The sequence below is a fragment of the Mesocricetus auratus genome, unplaced genomic scaffold (assembly GCF_017639785.1).
Source record: "Mesocricetus auratus isolate SY011 unplaced genomic scaffold, BCM_Maur_2.0 Super-Scaffold_100037, whole genome shotgun sequence".
Classification (NCBI taxonomy): Eukaryota; Metazoa; Chordata; class Mammalia; order Rodentia; family Cricetidae; genus Mesocricetus; species Mesocricetus auratus.
In genome coordinates this window covers 4,750,408-4,765,615 of record NW_024429215.1, presented here as the reverse complement: position 1 = coordinate 4,765,615, position 15,208 = coordinate 4,750,408, and the positions used below count along the sequence as shown (strand labels likewise).

Genomic DNA, 15,208 nt, shown 5'->3' with positions numbered 1-15,208 from the left:
AGAAGCAGTCATCAAAATCTCCCAACCAAAAATATCCCTGGGCCACATGGCTTCAGTGCAGATTTTTACCAGGAATTCGAAGAACAGGTTATACCAATTCTCCTCAAAGTAGTCCATGCAATAGAAGCAGAAGGGTCTTTGCCAAACTCTTTTTGTGAGGCTTCAATAACATTGATACCCAAGCCACACAAAGATGCAACTAAGAAAGAGAACTTCAGACCAATATCCCTCATGAACATTGATGCAAAAATACTCAATAAAATACTGGCAAATCAGATCCAAGAACACATCATGAAACTCATCACCACAATCAAGTAGGCTTCATTCCAGGGATGCAGGGATGGTTCAACATATGAAAATCCATCAATATAATCCACTATATAAACAAGCTGAGAAACAAAAATCACATGATCATCTCACTAGATGCTGAAAAAGCCTTTGACAAAATCCAACACCCTTTTATGGTAAATGTCTTGGAGAGATCCGGGATAACAGGTGTATACCTAAACATCATAAAAGCTACATACAGCAAACCAACAGACAACATCAAACTGAATGGAGAGAAACTCAAGGCAATTCCTCTAAGATCAGGAACAAGGCAAGGCTGTCCCCTCCCCCCATATCTCTTCAATATTGTACTGGAAGTTTTAGCTAGAGCAATAAGACAACAAAAAGAGATCAAGGGGATACAAATTGGAAAGGAAGAGGTAAACTTTCACTATTTGCTAATGATATGATAGTTTATTTAAGTGACCCAAAAAACTCTACCAGGTAACACTTGCAGCTGATAAACACCTTCAGCAATGTGGCAGGCTACAGGATCAACTCAAGAAAATCAGTAGCCCTACTATATACAGATGATAAAAGGGCTGAGGGAGAAATCAGAGAAACATCACCTTTTACAATTGCCACAAACAACATAAAGTACCTGGGGGTAACGCTAACCAAACAAGTGACAAGAACTGTATCACAAGAACTTAGAGTCTTTAAAGAAAGAAATTAAAGAAGATACCAGGAAGTGGAAAGATCTCCCATACTCTTGGACAGTAGGATCAATGTAGTAAAAATGGCAATCCTGCCAAAAGCAATCTACAGACTCAATGCAATCCCCATTAAAATACCAGCACAATTCTTCACAGACCTTGAAAGAACAATTCTCAACTTTATATGGCAAAACAAAAAACTAAGGATAGCCAAGACAATCTTGCTCAACAAAGAAAAGATTGGAGACATCACCATCCCTGACTTTAAGCTCTATTATAGAGCTATAGTCCTGAAAACAGTTTGGTATTGGCATAAAAATAGACAGGTAGACCAATGGAATCGTACTGAAAACTCTGAGATTAATCCACAAAACTATGAACAGATGGCTTTCAACAAAGAAGTTAAAATTATAAAATGGAAAAAATAGCATCTTCAACAAATGGTGCTGTCATAACTGGATGCTGGCATACAGAAGACTGCAGATAGATCCATGTCTATCACCATGTACAAAACTTAAGTCTAAATGGATCAAAGACCTCAGCATAAATCCAGCCACACTGAATCTGTTAGAAGAGAAAGTGGGTGGTACCCTTGAACGAATTGTACAGGAGATGCTTCCTGAACATAACACCAGTAGCATAAACACTGAGATCAACAATTAATAAATGGGACCTCCTGAAACTGAGGAGTTTCTGTAAGGCAAAGGACACAGCAAGACAAAAAGGCAGCCCACAGAATGGGAAAAGATATGCACTAACCCCACATCTGACAGAGGACTGATCTCCAAAATTTACAAAGAACTCAAGAAGCAAGTCTCCAAAACACCAAAGGATCCAATTAAAACGTGTTGCACTGTACTAAATAGAGAATTCTCAATAGAGGAGTATAAAATGGCTGAGAGACACTTGAGAAATTGCCAACATCATCAGCCATTAGGGAAATGCAAATCAAAGCAATTCTGAGATATCATCTTACTCCTGTCAGAATGGCTAAAATCAAAAACATCAATGACAGTTTTTGCTGGAGAGAATGTGGAAAAAGGGGAACACTCCTCCATTGATGTGGGTAGTGCCAACTCGTACAGACACTATGGAAATCAGTATGGAGATTCCTCAGAAAAATGGGAATCATCTACCACAAGACCCAGCAATTCCACTCTAGGCATATACCCAAAAGATGCACATTCATACAACAAGGACATTTGTTCCACTATGTTCATAGCAGGATTATTTGTAATAGCTAGATCCTGGAAACAACCTAGATGCCCCACAACTGAAGAGTGGATAGAGAAAATGTGGTACATTTACACAGTGGAGTACTACTCAGGGGAGAAAAACAATGGCATCTTGAAATTTGCAGGCAAATGGATGGCACTAGAACAATCCTAAATGAGGTAACCCAGACACAAAAAGACAAACATGGTATGTACCCACTCATATTTGGATTTTAGATCTGGATCAGGGGAATGTCAGCCTACAATCCCAGTGTCAGTGAATCTAGGAAACAAGGAAGTTCCCCAGAGAGATGCATGATACCCCAGAGAAGTGGAATGAGGCAAGATCTCCTAGCAGATTGGGAACATCGGCGGAGGGGAGAGGGGACCAAGAAAAAGGGAAGGGAATAAGAGGAGGTGAGAAGAAGGTAGAGGGTAGCAGGAAGCTTGAGTCCAGGTAAGAATAGAGGAGAGCAGTATGAGAGATACCATAACAGATCGAGTCATTATAGGCTTGAGGAGAGATCTGACACTAGTAAGATCTCCAGAGATCTACAAGAATAACCACAACTGGCAAACTAAGCAATAGCAGAGAGACTACATTAATAGCCCCTTCTTGATGATAAGGTTGATGACTTCCTTATATGCCATCCTAGAACCTTCATCTAGTGACTGATGAAAGCAGAGGCAGATACCCACAGCTAAACACTGAACTGAACTCCTGGAACCTAGTGACAGAGATGGTGTAGTGATGAGCAAAGGGGTCAAGAGCATGAAGGTGAAACCCACAAATACAGCTGACCAGATAGGGGGAGCTCTTGAATCCCAGGCTGATGGCTGAGAGGCCAGTAGGGGACTGATCCAGACTCCATGAATGTAGTACCATTGAGGAGGCCACAGAAATCACTGGGGCCTTGGGTAGTAGATCAGTGTTTATCATGGTGTATGAATGATCTTTGGGAGCCCATCCCAAATAGAGGGATGCCTGGATACATGGGGAGGGGCCTAGGTCCTTCCCTGGATGAAATGACAGAGTTTGGAGATCCCCACAAGGAGGGATTCACCCTCCCTGGGGAGTGATGTGGGGATTGGGTTGGGGGCTGGGAGGGCTGACAGAGGGACAAGGGAGAAGGAGTGGGAAAGGAAGCTGGGATTGACATGTGAATCATTCATGTTTATAATTTAAATAAAAACAAATATTGAGGAAAAAAGATATTCTTGTGCCTTGTCTTACTATACACTCCTTTGCCATGTATGGTACTTATTCCCTGGAGTACTGCTTTTATGGAGGGGTGCTGGAAGCATAGACAATCTGGGAGAGAGGGTAGGTAATGGGGATGCAATTATGAAAGCGTCAGTTTGTTTAGTCTCAACACTCAATTTCTATCACAGTAACACATTCACTCAAACATCAAAGGCAAGACACGAACTATTTCAAATCGTATTGTATATTAGGAGAAGAAAAGAACTTAAAGTCTGGAGTAATGTCCAATATGCAAATCTTGTAAAATAAGTGGTTGTGTAGAAGATTATAGAAAACAATATACAGAAAGTAGTGTATATGATAATTCTAGGCATCATCACTAGAAGAAATAGTGAGTGGCTAGGTAATGCAGCCAACTTGCATGGCATCATAATAGAGGTGTCTGCACCAACACTACAGCAGTCAGTTTCAGCTTAAGAAATGTTGGTTCAGAAAGGTGCTTTCTCCTTTAACTTTTGAAGTGAATTTCTCTCTGGTCTTATCAAAATTATGTAGCACTTGGGGACAAAGATGCATCCCAGCAAGCCTGTACTGGAGGCCAAGATGGAGAAGACCTCCACAGCCACCATGACCTTGCCCTTGGTGCTGTGGTAGACAGGGAGAAAGGTGACCCAGACACTGCAGAACAAGAGCATGCTGAAGGTCAGAAACTTGGCCTCATTAAATGTGTCAGGGAGATTCCTGGACAAGAAAGCCAAAATGAATGTTCCGAAGGCAAGTATGCCATGGTATACCAAGACACAATAGAATGCAGTAACTGAGCCCTTGTCACACATAATGATAACCTGGCCATGTTCAGAATGTACATCAATGTCAATAGAGGGAGGAGAAAATCCCAGCCAGATCAAACAGAGGAATATTTGGAAGAGGGTACAGATGACAACGATGTACTTAGGTGTTCCTGAAATCAGGAAGTACCTCATTCTTCTTCCAGGGGCTGTGACTTTGAAAGCCAGAAGCACAGTAACTGTTTTGGCCAACACAGTGGAAACAGCCACAGTGAATAAAACTCCAAAAATCATTTGCTGCAGGATGCATGTAGCTACATTGGGATGACCCATAAAGAGCAAGGGACACAGAAAACAAAAGATGAGTGAGATGAGCAAGGTGTAGCTAAGATTTCTGTTATTGGCCTTCACAATGGGAGTGTCACGGTGTTTCACAAAGACCCCAAGAATTACAGATGTGAATGCGGAGAAGCACAAGGATATTAAAGCCAGAACCATCCCTAAAGGGTCTTCATAGCTCAGAAATGTCACAGATTTCTGAAAACACTGGCTGTGGTCTGCATTAGCATACATGTCCTCTGGACACTTCACGCACTGATCCACATCTGGTAGAGAAAGGAAAGAATGGTGCACCTTCATCATTTTTATTGAAAGACTATTTCAATTAAGTGTGGTGAAACAGCATTACAATGACTGTTTGGTTTCTGAGTATTTCGTTGAAAGATCATGCTGCATAGCAATGCTTCCATTTTACAATACTCATGCATTATCTTCATGTGTAATGAAACCACTACTGTGTGTCAGTGATTCCACTTTCATCTTATAAGGAAATCACAGATATTTTCAGTGCATTTTAGATGCTAAGATTAACTCACTTACAGTGGATATGTGACCGAAGCTGAAGTCACTAACCATTGTTCTGCAGAGAGTGTATTATAAAATCTCAGATTTCATAGGTGCATTTTCTGCTGGGGTCTTTTTTTGTCTATTTTATGAATGCTGTCTACAAGATAGATGGAGACCATGTCTTATACTGGGAAAGGTCCTGTGATACATTTTATAATTTGAATATTTTAGCCCAAAAGCACTGATGTAAAAGTAACACTAAACAGAATGAGTAGGTATTCTCAGAGACAGCAAAAAGACACCCCATGATGAAGTTACAAAAGGATAGCATATTTATTTGCCCCAGAGGATAACGGTGAGGGTTAAGAGACAACACCGGGATATAAAGGATGAGGGAGAGAGGAAAGGAACACAGGAGAATGAGGAGTATTTGGTCATGGAGGACGAAGAACTGCCTATGGATAGTGAGGAGACAAATGGGCCCTGTAGGAAACTGACAGTTTATAGAAGTAAGACTTTGTAAAAAAAAAAGGGGGGGACCATTTCTTAGGGTGGAGTGTTTAACTTGATTTTCAGGTTCATTAGGACAGTCACAAGTGTCTTACGCTAACTGGACTTGAATACTTCAATAGCTGAATCTTGTTAGTCAGACTCAAGAGGAGGGAACAGACCTGTGTGTCTAGCTTTAATCATGTAACAGTCAGATGGGCAGTGGTGGCAGTGCCCTCCTGGTCCTTGGGAGATATAGGCAGGCAGATCCTGGTGAGGTCAAAGTCAGCCTTCTCTACAGAGGTAGTAACAAGACAGCCAGGGCTACACCAAGAAGCCCCAATGTGGGGGAGGAGCAGGGAAGTAGGAGAAAGAGGAGGGAAAAGTATAGTGGGAGAACATAAGGGATGAAGAAGGTCAAGTTGGGGCAAGGACAGAGAAGGAGAGCAAGAAAAGAGATACCTTGATAGAGGGATCTATTATGGGCTTAACTAGAAACCTGGAACTAGGGAAATTCCCAGCAATCCAGATGGATGACCCAACTAAGAATCTAAGCAATAGTACAGAGGCTACCTTAAATACCCTTACCCTATAATGAGATTGACCATTACCTTAAATACCATCATGGAGCCTTCGTCCTGTAGGTGATGGAAACAGAAACAGAGATTCACAGCTAAGTACTGAGTCAAACTCCTAGAATCCAGCTGTAGTGAGGGAGGAGTGATGAGCCAAGGGGTCAAGACCATGCTGAGGAAACCCACAGAAACAGCTGACTTGAGAAAGTGGGAATTCACTAATTCCCAAATTACAGTTGGGAAACCTGCATGGGACCAAACCACGTCCCCTGAAATAGGCCCAGTGGGTGTCCATTGGGGGACTTCAACAGTGTATGGGGTCACTGTAGTGGAACCAGTGTTTATCCCTAGTGCATGATGTGTTTTTGGAGCCCATTCCCTATGGAGCAACATTATCTCAGTCTAGATAAAAGAGGAAAGGCCTTGGATCTGCCCCAAATGATGTGAAAGACTTTCATGATCCACCATGGGATACCTCACCCTCCCTGAGGACAGGATGGGGTGGGATGGAGTGATGGTGGGGTGGGGATTGGAAGATGGGGGTAGAGAGAACTGGTGTTGGTATAGAAAATCAGGTTGGTTTAATTTAAATAAAAAGAATTTAATTATCTTAGGGTTTCTATTGCGTGGAGAGAAACCATCACCATGGCTACTTTTATGAAGAAAACCATTTAAATTTGTGACTTATAGTTTAGAGGTTCTGTCCATTATCATCATGTTGGAATGTGGTCGTATGCAGGCAGACATGGTGCTGTAGAAGAAGCATATACTTACACCTCTTTGAACCATGGTTAACAGTAAGCAAACTGACCAATGGATGTGGCTTGATTATATCTGAGACCTCAAACTCTGCCTGCACAGTGACACAGTTCTTCCAAAGAGACCATACCTTCTCCAGCAAGGCCACATCTGCTAATAAGACCACTCCTCATTATCTTATTGGTGTCAATTATATTCAAAAAACCATACTAATGTAAATTGTTTTTAACAAGGCAAAGAGAAATGGGGAGGAAGGCAGGGCTCAATAGAGATATGTTTGCCAAGCTCTGGCTGGCTAGAGTTCCTTCAGAATCATTAAGTTGTATGTATATATTTATTTGTATTTGTGTGTGCGTGTAGAGTAACAAAAGACCTCATGGATATAAGAGTGATTGTATTTATAGGGAGGAATTAGGAGGGCAAAATGATAGAAGAAAGCTATAAATATAATTGTGATGTTGAAAACTGCAAAAATAATTAAACAAATTAAATATATATTCACTGAGTTGTATGCTCATCTGGCAGTAGAGACTGTACTCTTGAATCCTGTTCAAGAAAACATTAACCCATTACTCAAGGAAGAAACTACTGTATATATTAAGCATTAAAATGCCCTACATCATGATTCCATCAACTTTGGGAACAGACAAGCACTTTCCTCATTCCCTAATTTTGATCTATGCGAGACCCAGACTCTGAGTGTATTCAAGTGTGAATATGATATTGAAATAATCCTATGGGCAGCAAGCACTCACTTGTCTCATTAGAAACTTCATTTTCCAGGCATTGACTGCAATCAAAACAGCAGGCTGACATTCCCTCCTGCCACAATTTTCTGAATCCAGGACCACAATCAGCACTGCATACAGAGGGCGGCATCTGAGGAAAATTATGCACATACTGATATTGTGAGGTTTACCTACTCCTTCCATAACTATATTATATTAGGTCATTGAAATATTAATAAGCTAGTTATATATACCAAAGGAGTGACCATATTTCACTTAGTATATTATATAATGTCATATATACGAATGTGTGGAAACAAGTTAATACAAAGTTGAAGAGCTCGGAATAGTAGAAATTTAGGAAAATAATGGATATTTGCTATGGGGAACATACTATGGATATTGTAAACTGGCTTTCTAGTCAATATTCATCAACATGATACAAAGCACATTAAAAAGAGTGAACCATAAGTTAAAAACAGTCTTTTCACTAGTCTAGCCCATCATCATATCTGTAAAACATTTTATTAACTGGTATTTGATGTAGGAGTGCCCAGTCCACTGTGGGCAAGGCTGTCCTTGGGAAAGGGTATATGAGAAATCAAGCAAAGCAAAACAGTAAGCTGTGTTCCTTCGGGCTCTGTGATTTTGTTGCAGTTGCTTGATACCTGCATTGTCTTCCATTGACTTAACCCATAAGACAAATGGACAATTCAGCTTCACTGTGTTTATGGTTTGTTTAGTCACAGCAATAGCTTAGTGAGCTGGGACTAATGGGCATCTAAAATAGGGTAAGTAGCTCCTAAAATCTCTGATAGCAGAAAGGATGTCCAATTAAATAGCACCGTGAATCATGACAAACAGTATGTGAAGACAAGAACAGCTAAATAGGCAGTGCTTAGTGCATTTGTGGTGCTGAAGTGATGAGCTGATTTCTATTGAGATGGAAGGTGGAGTGGGTCTTGAATTGAAAATGCCTTGCAAAGGCTGGAAACACTAGGGCAATCTGAAGAAATTTAGATTTCTTAAAGTTAATTAATAGATTTCTTAAAGTTTAAAATAAAAGGCTTTGAATCACCAAACGCATAGTTAGAGGGATCTATATGTTGCTTAAGAAAGCTGCTGTTCATTGCATGCTCTTTTTCCATCCTTTGTTTACTAGAGAGTTCTGTGTTGAGACCTCGGTGTTCCCTTGCATATGCTCTCCAATATTCTCCACAATATGGTTACCTACACATCTTCCCTTTCTTTTGCAGTTCCCTTGAAACAAGGTCTCACATTGTTTTGCTGGTAGACCTCTACTCCCTATGTAGACTAGTCTGACTTAGTTATCACAGATATCTGCATCTCCTGCCTCTTGAATTCTGGGATTAAGTGTGTATGCTACCAATGGGCACATAACTTCCCTTCTTTTCTGTATCTGATGTTTACCATTTATTTGAACTTTCCAAAATACTAAGGATTATTTGAAGGAGAATGGAGAAAATATACATACTTGTCTACTGTCTTCCCACATGTTTTGAGGCAAGGTCTCTCTATACAACCATAATTGGCATGGACTTGCTATGTAGGCCAGGCTGGACATGAACAGAAAGGATTTTGCCTGCTTCTGCCTACCACCAGATACATCTGTAATCACTTTTGATTTTAGTGGACTTCTTTGGGTTTCTCTACATGTAATACAATGTTGTCAATAGCATTGCCCCTAAATTTTGTTAATGTGATTGCACTAGAAAACTTAATTAATGAATAAAAAGAAACCCTTGTTAAGTTAAGATTTATTCCTTCCACTGCATCAGCTTTTTGTTTGCTTTAAATTTTAACTCTAAATGGATGCTGAACTTTGGTAAGGGCCATTTCTAAATTTATTTGGCTGTTTATGTACATCTATCCTTGAGTCTGTTTATGTGACACAGTTACTTAACAACAGATAGAAAGGTGAGACAAATCAGGCAAAGATCAAACACTTCATTTTTCTACATCCATATATAGGTTTCCATCAGATTTTGTAGCCTATATTATAGGTGGATTTTCCAAGATCAAGTGATCTGGATTAAAATTGTGTCTTCACAATTTAAGATCTAGATTACAAAAATAATGCCTTTTCCCAGGTAAAAAGATCTCAATTAAGCCAATTCTTTCTTTCCTTCTTAATTTCTTAAAGAAAATGTTTCTCTTCATAGCCCTGCCTGTCCTGGAAATTGTTCTGAAGTATAGGCTGGCCTAGAACTCAGAGAATCACCTGCCTGTGTCTCAGAGTACTGAGATTAAAGACATGTGCCACCACTGCCCTATATAAGGCATGTCTTCCTGTCACAAAGACCTGGATCACAAGTGTATATTTCTATTTCAAATTAAGGCAAAATCCTTCACAAGTGTGCAATTCATTTTGGGTTTTGGTAAATTCCAGATGTAGTCAACTTAATACCCATGAATAGGCATCATGATCTCCTTCCATCATACAGGATAGCTGTGTTGAGCGTAGTAACTGAGGTTGACAATTATGACCATAACTGGTTGAAATGCATCCATGTATCTCTACCTTTTTCATAGAGTTCATGAAGGAAACTGTTCTTATTGAGAAGGAGCTTTCTATGAACTGTGCTTCTCTCTTGCAGCCTACATCTCTTTTTCCTGTATATTTCCATTTTTAAGTAAAATACTTCAGGTCAAGATTCTTTTCTGGATGACAGGGATAAATGCTGATCTGCCCTGTCATCCAGATGGACTTTGGGAGCCCATTCCAGTGGAGGGATGCTGTCTCCACTTGTACACATGGGGGAGGGTCTAGGCCCTGCCCGGGATCATATGACAGACTTTCGAGATCTCCCATGAAGATCCTCACCCTCCTTGGAGAGTGGAGTGGGGATTTATAAAGGGGTTGGGGGAGGAAATGAGGGAGAAGGAGCTGGGATTGACATGTGAAGCAAACTTGTTTCTAATTTAAAATAAATTTTAAAAAAGAGGAAAATAAAATGTTTTGATAGAAAATAGATTCTTTTCTGATATTGTGTGTTTGGTATTTGAATGCCTCCTGGCTCTATATAGCCACATGTCCCACTGTATTTTGGAAAATTACTATTACATCTTATTTAATATACTGTTGATGCCTATGGTATTTCTTTTCTTCTCTCCTTTGTTTGTAAATTTGAACCTTTAATTGTATTCTCTTGGTCTCATATATCCTGCATTTTTCATTTTACCTTTGTCATACTTTCAGCTTTCAGATGGTTCTGCCTTGTATTCGAGCCCTGCCATCCTCTCTTCACCTTGAAGTATTCTCTTAGTGATATGTTTCACTAAGATTTTTATTGGATTTCTTTTTTATTGGATTTCTTTTGTCTTTCCTTTATATGTTTCAGTTTGATTTTTCATTATTTTGTACCTTTTATAATGTGTGTGTCATATTCTGTCTCTGTTCTTTTTGTATGCATGTTTTTGTGATTGCATTCTACTCTCCTGGAGATGATTTGCTTCCTGTTTGATTTTCAGTCTCTTATTGAATTCTTTGTTTACTATTCATTGAACATACTCTCATTTCAACGTATGACTACAACATTTGGAGTTGTGTTGTTTTGATATCTTTGGGGTTTTTTGTTCATTGAACTATGAATATCTGAGAGTAGACAAATTGTTGCTTTTTTAATCTTCAGTATTTTTACAGTGGATGTTTTTGTCATGCTGAAGTGAGGACTTGTTAGAGCACACATGAAATAGTATTACTCTACTTTGAATGGATATATAGCTCAGGTTTTATACCTTCAGGCCATATGTCCTGTTCCCTAAGAATGACTCTACTCATGATTCTGAGAAGAATATTAAGTGTACATTTCATATTATCTGAGCTATGAGAAATATAACTTCAAATCAAATTTTAAGACTTTTCTTAAATTAACTCTAAAAATTCAAGCTACTATGCAATTGGGTAGTTTGAATCAGATGCTTTAAAATCACCTAAATCTGCTGGGGAGTGCCAGCTTACAATCCCATGGCCAGAGAGTCTGGGAAACAGAACCTTCATTCAGTGGCTGATGAAAGCAGAGGCAGACTCCCATGGCTAAGCACTGAGCTGAACTCAAGAAATCTAGTGACAGAGAGGGAGGACTGATGACCAAAGGGATTAAGACTGGGCTGGTTTAATCCCCAGAAACAGCTGACCTGACAAGGGTTAGCTCTTGAATCCTAGACTGATGCCTGGGAATCCAGCATGGGACTGATCAAGACCCCCCGAATGTGGGTGTCAGTGAGGAGGCCTAGGTAATCTATTGAGCCTTGGGTAGTAGATCAGTATTTATCCCAGGTATACAAATAGACTTTGAACTCCCATCCAACAATGAGAGATGCACTCTCACCCTGAACTCTTGGGGGAGGGTACAGGCCCTGTCCTGGATGAAATGACAGACTATGGACACCCCCACGGAGGGCCTCACCCTCCCTGGGGAAATGAGGAGATATTGGGGGGGTGGTAGGAGGGCACAGGAGGAGGGGAGGGAAAGGGAGAGGGACCTGGAATTCACATGTGAAGCAACCTTGTTTCTACTTTAAATTTAAATTTAAAAAGAAAAAAAAGAAAAATCACCCAAATCTGAATTTGGACATATCTTATAGCTAAGACACATAATTGAATATATAATTTTTAAAATTTTAAAAGCCAGTTTGTTTGCTACCAATAATTCTATCCATGCAGATAAGGAAAATAGACACATATATTAGTTTGAATGAACTGTAAAAGAGTTAATGGGACCAGGAAATATTCCCCTTATGGTCAATTTCTTTTACAAGATAAGTTTCAGGCATGGTGAAATTGCTCAGCTGTCAATAACAGTTACTAATCACAAGCAAGGTTCACGATTGCTTCCTGGAGACCACTATGTGACACTAAGCTGTCTCTAGATCCCAGGGTCAAAACAATGTTCTGGCATTCATATGTACCACACATGCCAGTGTTGCACAGACATGTGCAGACAAAATACCTATCTCTGTGTAACGAAAATAAAAAGAAAGATAAAAAAAAGTCATTCTGGTCTTACCCTTCCACCCTCTAGTACAGAGATGAGTCCCAAGGGATCTTCTATCCCACCTTCATCACTTTGAGTCCCCTGACCTAACGCTGACAGACCATTCATGCCACTGAATTCCCCAAAAGGGTCTGGAGGCAGTACAAAGCAGTCAGCATCATCGGCCAACATTCCAGCTTTGCCCTTCCACCCTGTAGTGGAGAGGTGAGTCCCAGGTGCTCTTCTATCCTTAATACCCCTCTTTGAGTCCCCTGACCTAATGCTGTCAAACCCTTCCTGCCGCTGAACCCTGCAAAGGAACAAAGAGGCAATACAAAGCAGCCAGCATCATTGGCCGTCATTCTGGTCTTGCCCTTCCACTCACTGATAGACAGAGAGAGAGAGAGGAGATGATAAATCCTTGAACTCATATCCACTATGAGCAGGAGTGATCTCACCTATACCTACTGGTAGAAGAGTTGGTAAGATGAAAGTATGAGAACATATCCAACAAAAGAAAGACTTATGACACCACCAGAGTCTTAGGACTCTACACCAGCAAAACCTGAACACCCCAACACAAATGAAACAGAAGAGAAAAAGAATGACCTTAAAAACACACATGAAAATGATAGAGGCCCTCAAAAAGGATGAGAAAATCCATTAAAGAAGTGGAAGAAAAAACCAAATAATGTAAAAAATCAACAAATCTCTAAAAGAAAGACAAGAAAAAACAATCAAACAGATGAAGGAAACAATTCAAACATCTCAATACCTGAAAACTGAAGTAGAGACAATAAGGAAAACAAAAACTGACAGGATGTTGGACATAGAAAAGTTGGGTATATTGCAGCTTCCATCCCAGTTGCAGGAGCCAACGCACCCCATTATCCTAGTCTCCTGCTCCACCCATGGGACTAGGTAAACCAGGGCCCATTTCAGGGATACCTACCTGTACTTGGGGTCTGCCACTGCAGCTTCCATCCTGGTGACAAGAGCCAACACACCCTAGCATTCTAGTCTCCTGTTCCAACCATGAGACTAAGTCTATCAGGGCCTATCTCCAAGTCACACTCCAATACATAGGATCTATCACTGGGATTCCCATCCATTCCAGTGAGATCCAAAGCAACCCAGCAACCTAGTCCATTTATCCATACATAAGACCAGGAAGTTGAGAGCTACCAGAGCATTAGATTTGCCTACACCCACCAGAAGGGAACCCTGCTCCAGCACCCACCAAAAGAGGAAAAGGCACCTTCTGGGACCACTGGAAGAATGGGTGGGAAGGAGACAATATAAAAACACAGGAACAACAGAAAAACCAATATGACACCACCAGAGTCCAGAATCCCTACACCAACGAGACCTGAACATCCCAACACAAATAAAGAAGAAGAGAAAGACATTAAAAACAACTTCATGGAAATGATAGAGGCCCTCAAAGAAGATATGAGAAAATCCCTTAAAGAGATAGAAGAAAAAACAATCCAAGAAATGGAAGAAAAGAAAAGAAAAAATTTCAAGAGAAAACTCAAACAGTGCAAGGGTTGAAAACTGAAATAGAGACAACAAAAAAACACAATCTGAAAGAAGGCTGGAAATAGAAATGCTGGGCAAATGATCAGGTGCTACAGATGCAAGCATAACCAACAGAATACAAGAGAAGGAAGAGAGAATTTCAGGTGTTGAAGATACACTAGGAGAATTAGATTCATCGACCAAAGAAAATTTTAAGTCCAACAAATCCCTAACACAAAATATCCAGGAAATATGGGACACCATGAAGAGAGCAAACTTAAGAATATGAGGTATAGAAGAAGGTGAAGAAAACCACCTCAAAGGGGCAGAAATCATATTCAACAAAATCATATAAGAAAACTTTCCCAACCTAAAGAAAGTCATGCCACTGAAGGTAAAAGAAGCTTACAGAACATCAAATAGAGTGGACCAAAAAACTCCCCTAGACACATACTAATCAAGACACAAAAGTACAGAATAAAGAAAGAATATTAAGAGCAACTAGGGAAAAGGCCAAGTAACATATAAAGGCAAACCTATCAGTATTATACCTGACTTCTCAACAGAAACTATGAAAGCCAGAAGGTCCTGGATAGATATTCTACCAACACTAAGAGACCACAGATGCATGCCAAGACTACTATACTCAGCAAAACTTTCAATCACTATAGATGGAGAAAACAAGATATTTCATGAAAAAAAAACAGATTTAAACAATACATATCCACTATCCCGAACCTACAGAAAATTCTGGAAGTAAAACTCCAACCCATGGAAGTTAACTACAAGCAGAAAAACAGGCAATAGATAATCCCACTTTACCAATAGGCAAAAGGAAAAGTGGTGGAAATCCACATACAATTCCACCAACAACAACCATTCCAAAACAAACAAGAATGAGCTATCAATGGTCATTAATATCCCTCAATACTATTAGTCTTCACTCACCCATAAAAAGACATAGATTAACAGAATAGATTCGAAGATAGAATACATCCTTCTGCTGCATACAAGAAACACACCTCAGCTTCAAAAACAGATATTACTCCAGACTTAAGGGTTGGGAAAAGATTTTCCAATCAAATGGACCCAGGAAACAAGCAG

At 40.0% G+C, this 15,208-nt stretch overlaps 1 protein-coding gene across 2 annotated transcripts in view; it reads right to left on the bottom strand.

Annotated features, from left to right (window-relative positions):
* Positions 1-3,889: 3,889 nt before the first annotated feature.
* The window catches only part of LOC101829858 (vomeronasal type-2 receptor 116-like), a 29,251-nt gene continuing 17,932 nt past the window's right edge, over positions 3,890-15,208 (bottom strand). For both annotated transcript variants that reach the window (XM_040734069.1, XM_040734070.1), the window contains exons 5-6: positions 7,614-7,737; positions 3,890-4,794 (exon numbers count right to left, since the gene is read on the bottom strand). In XM_040734069.1, coding sequence (XP_040590003.1) covers positions 3,890-4,794; positions 7,614-7,737 — 1,029 coding nt within the window. The remainder of the gene's footprint in view (positions 4,795-7,613; positions 7,738-15,208) is intronic.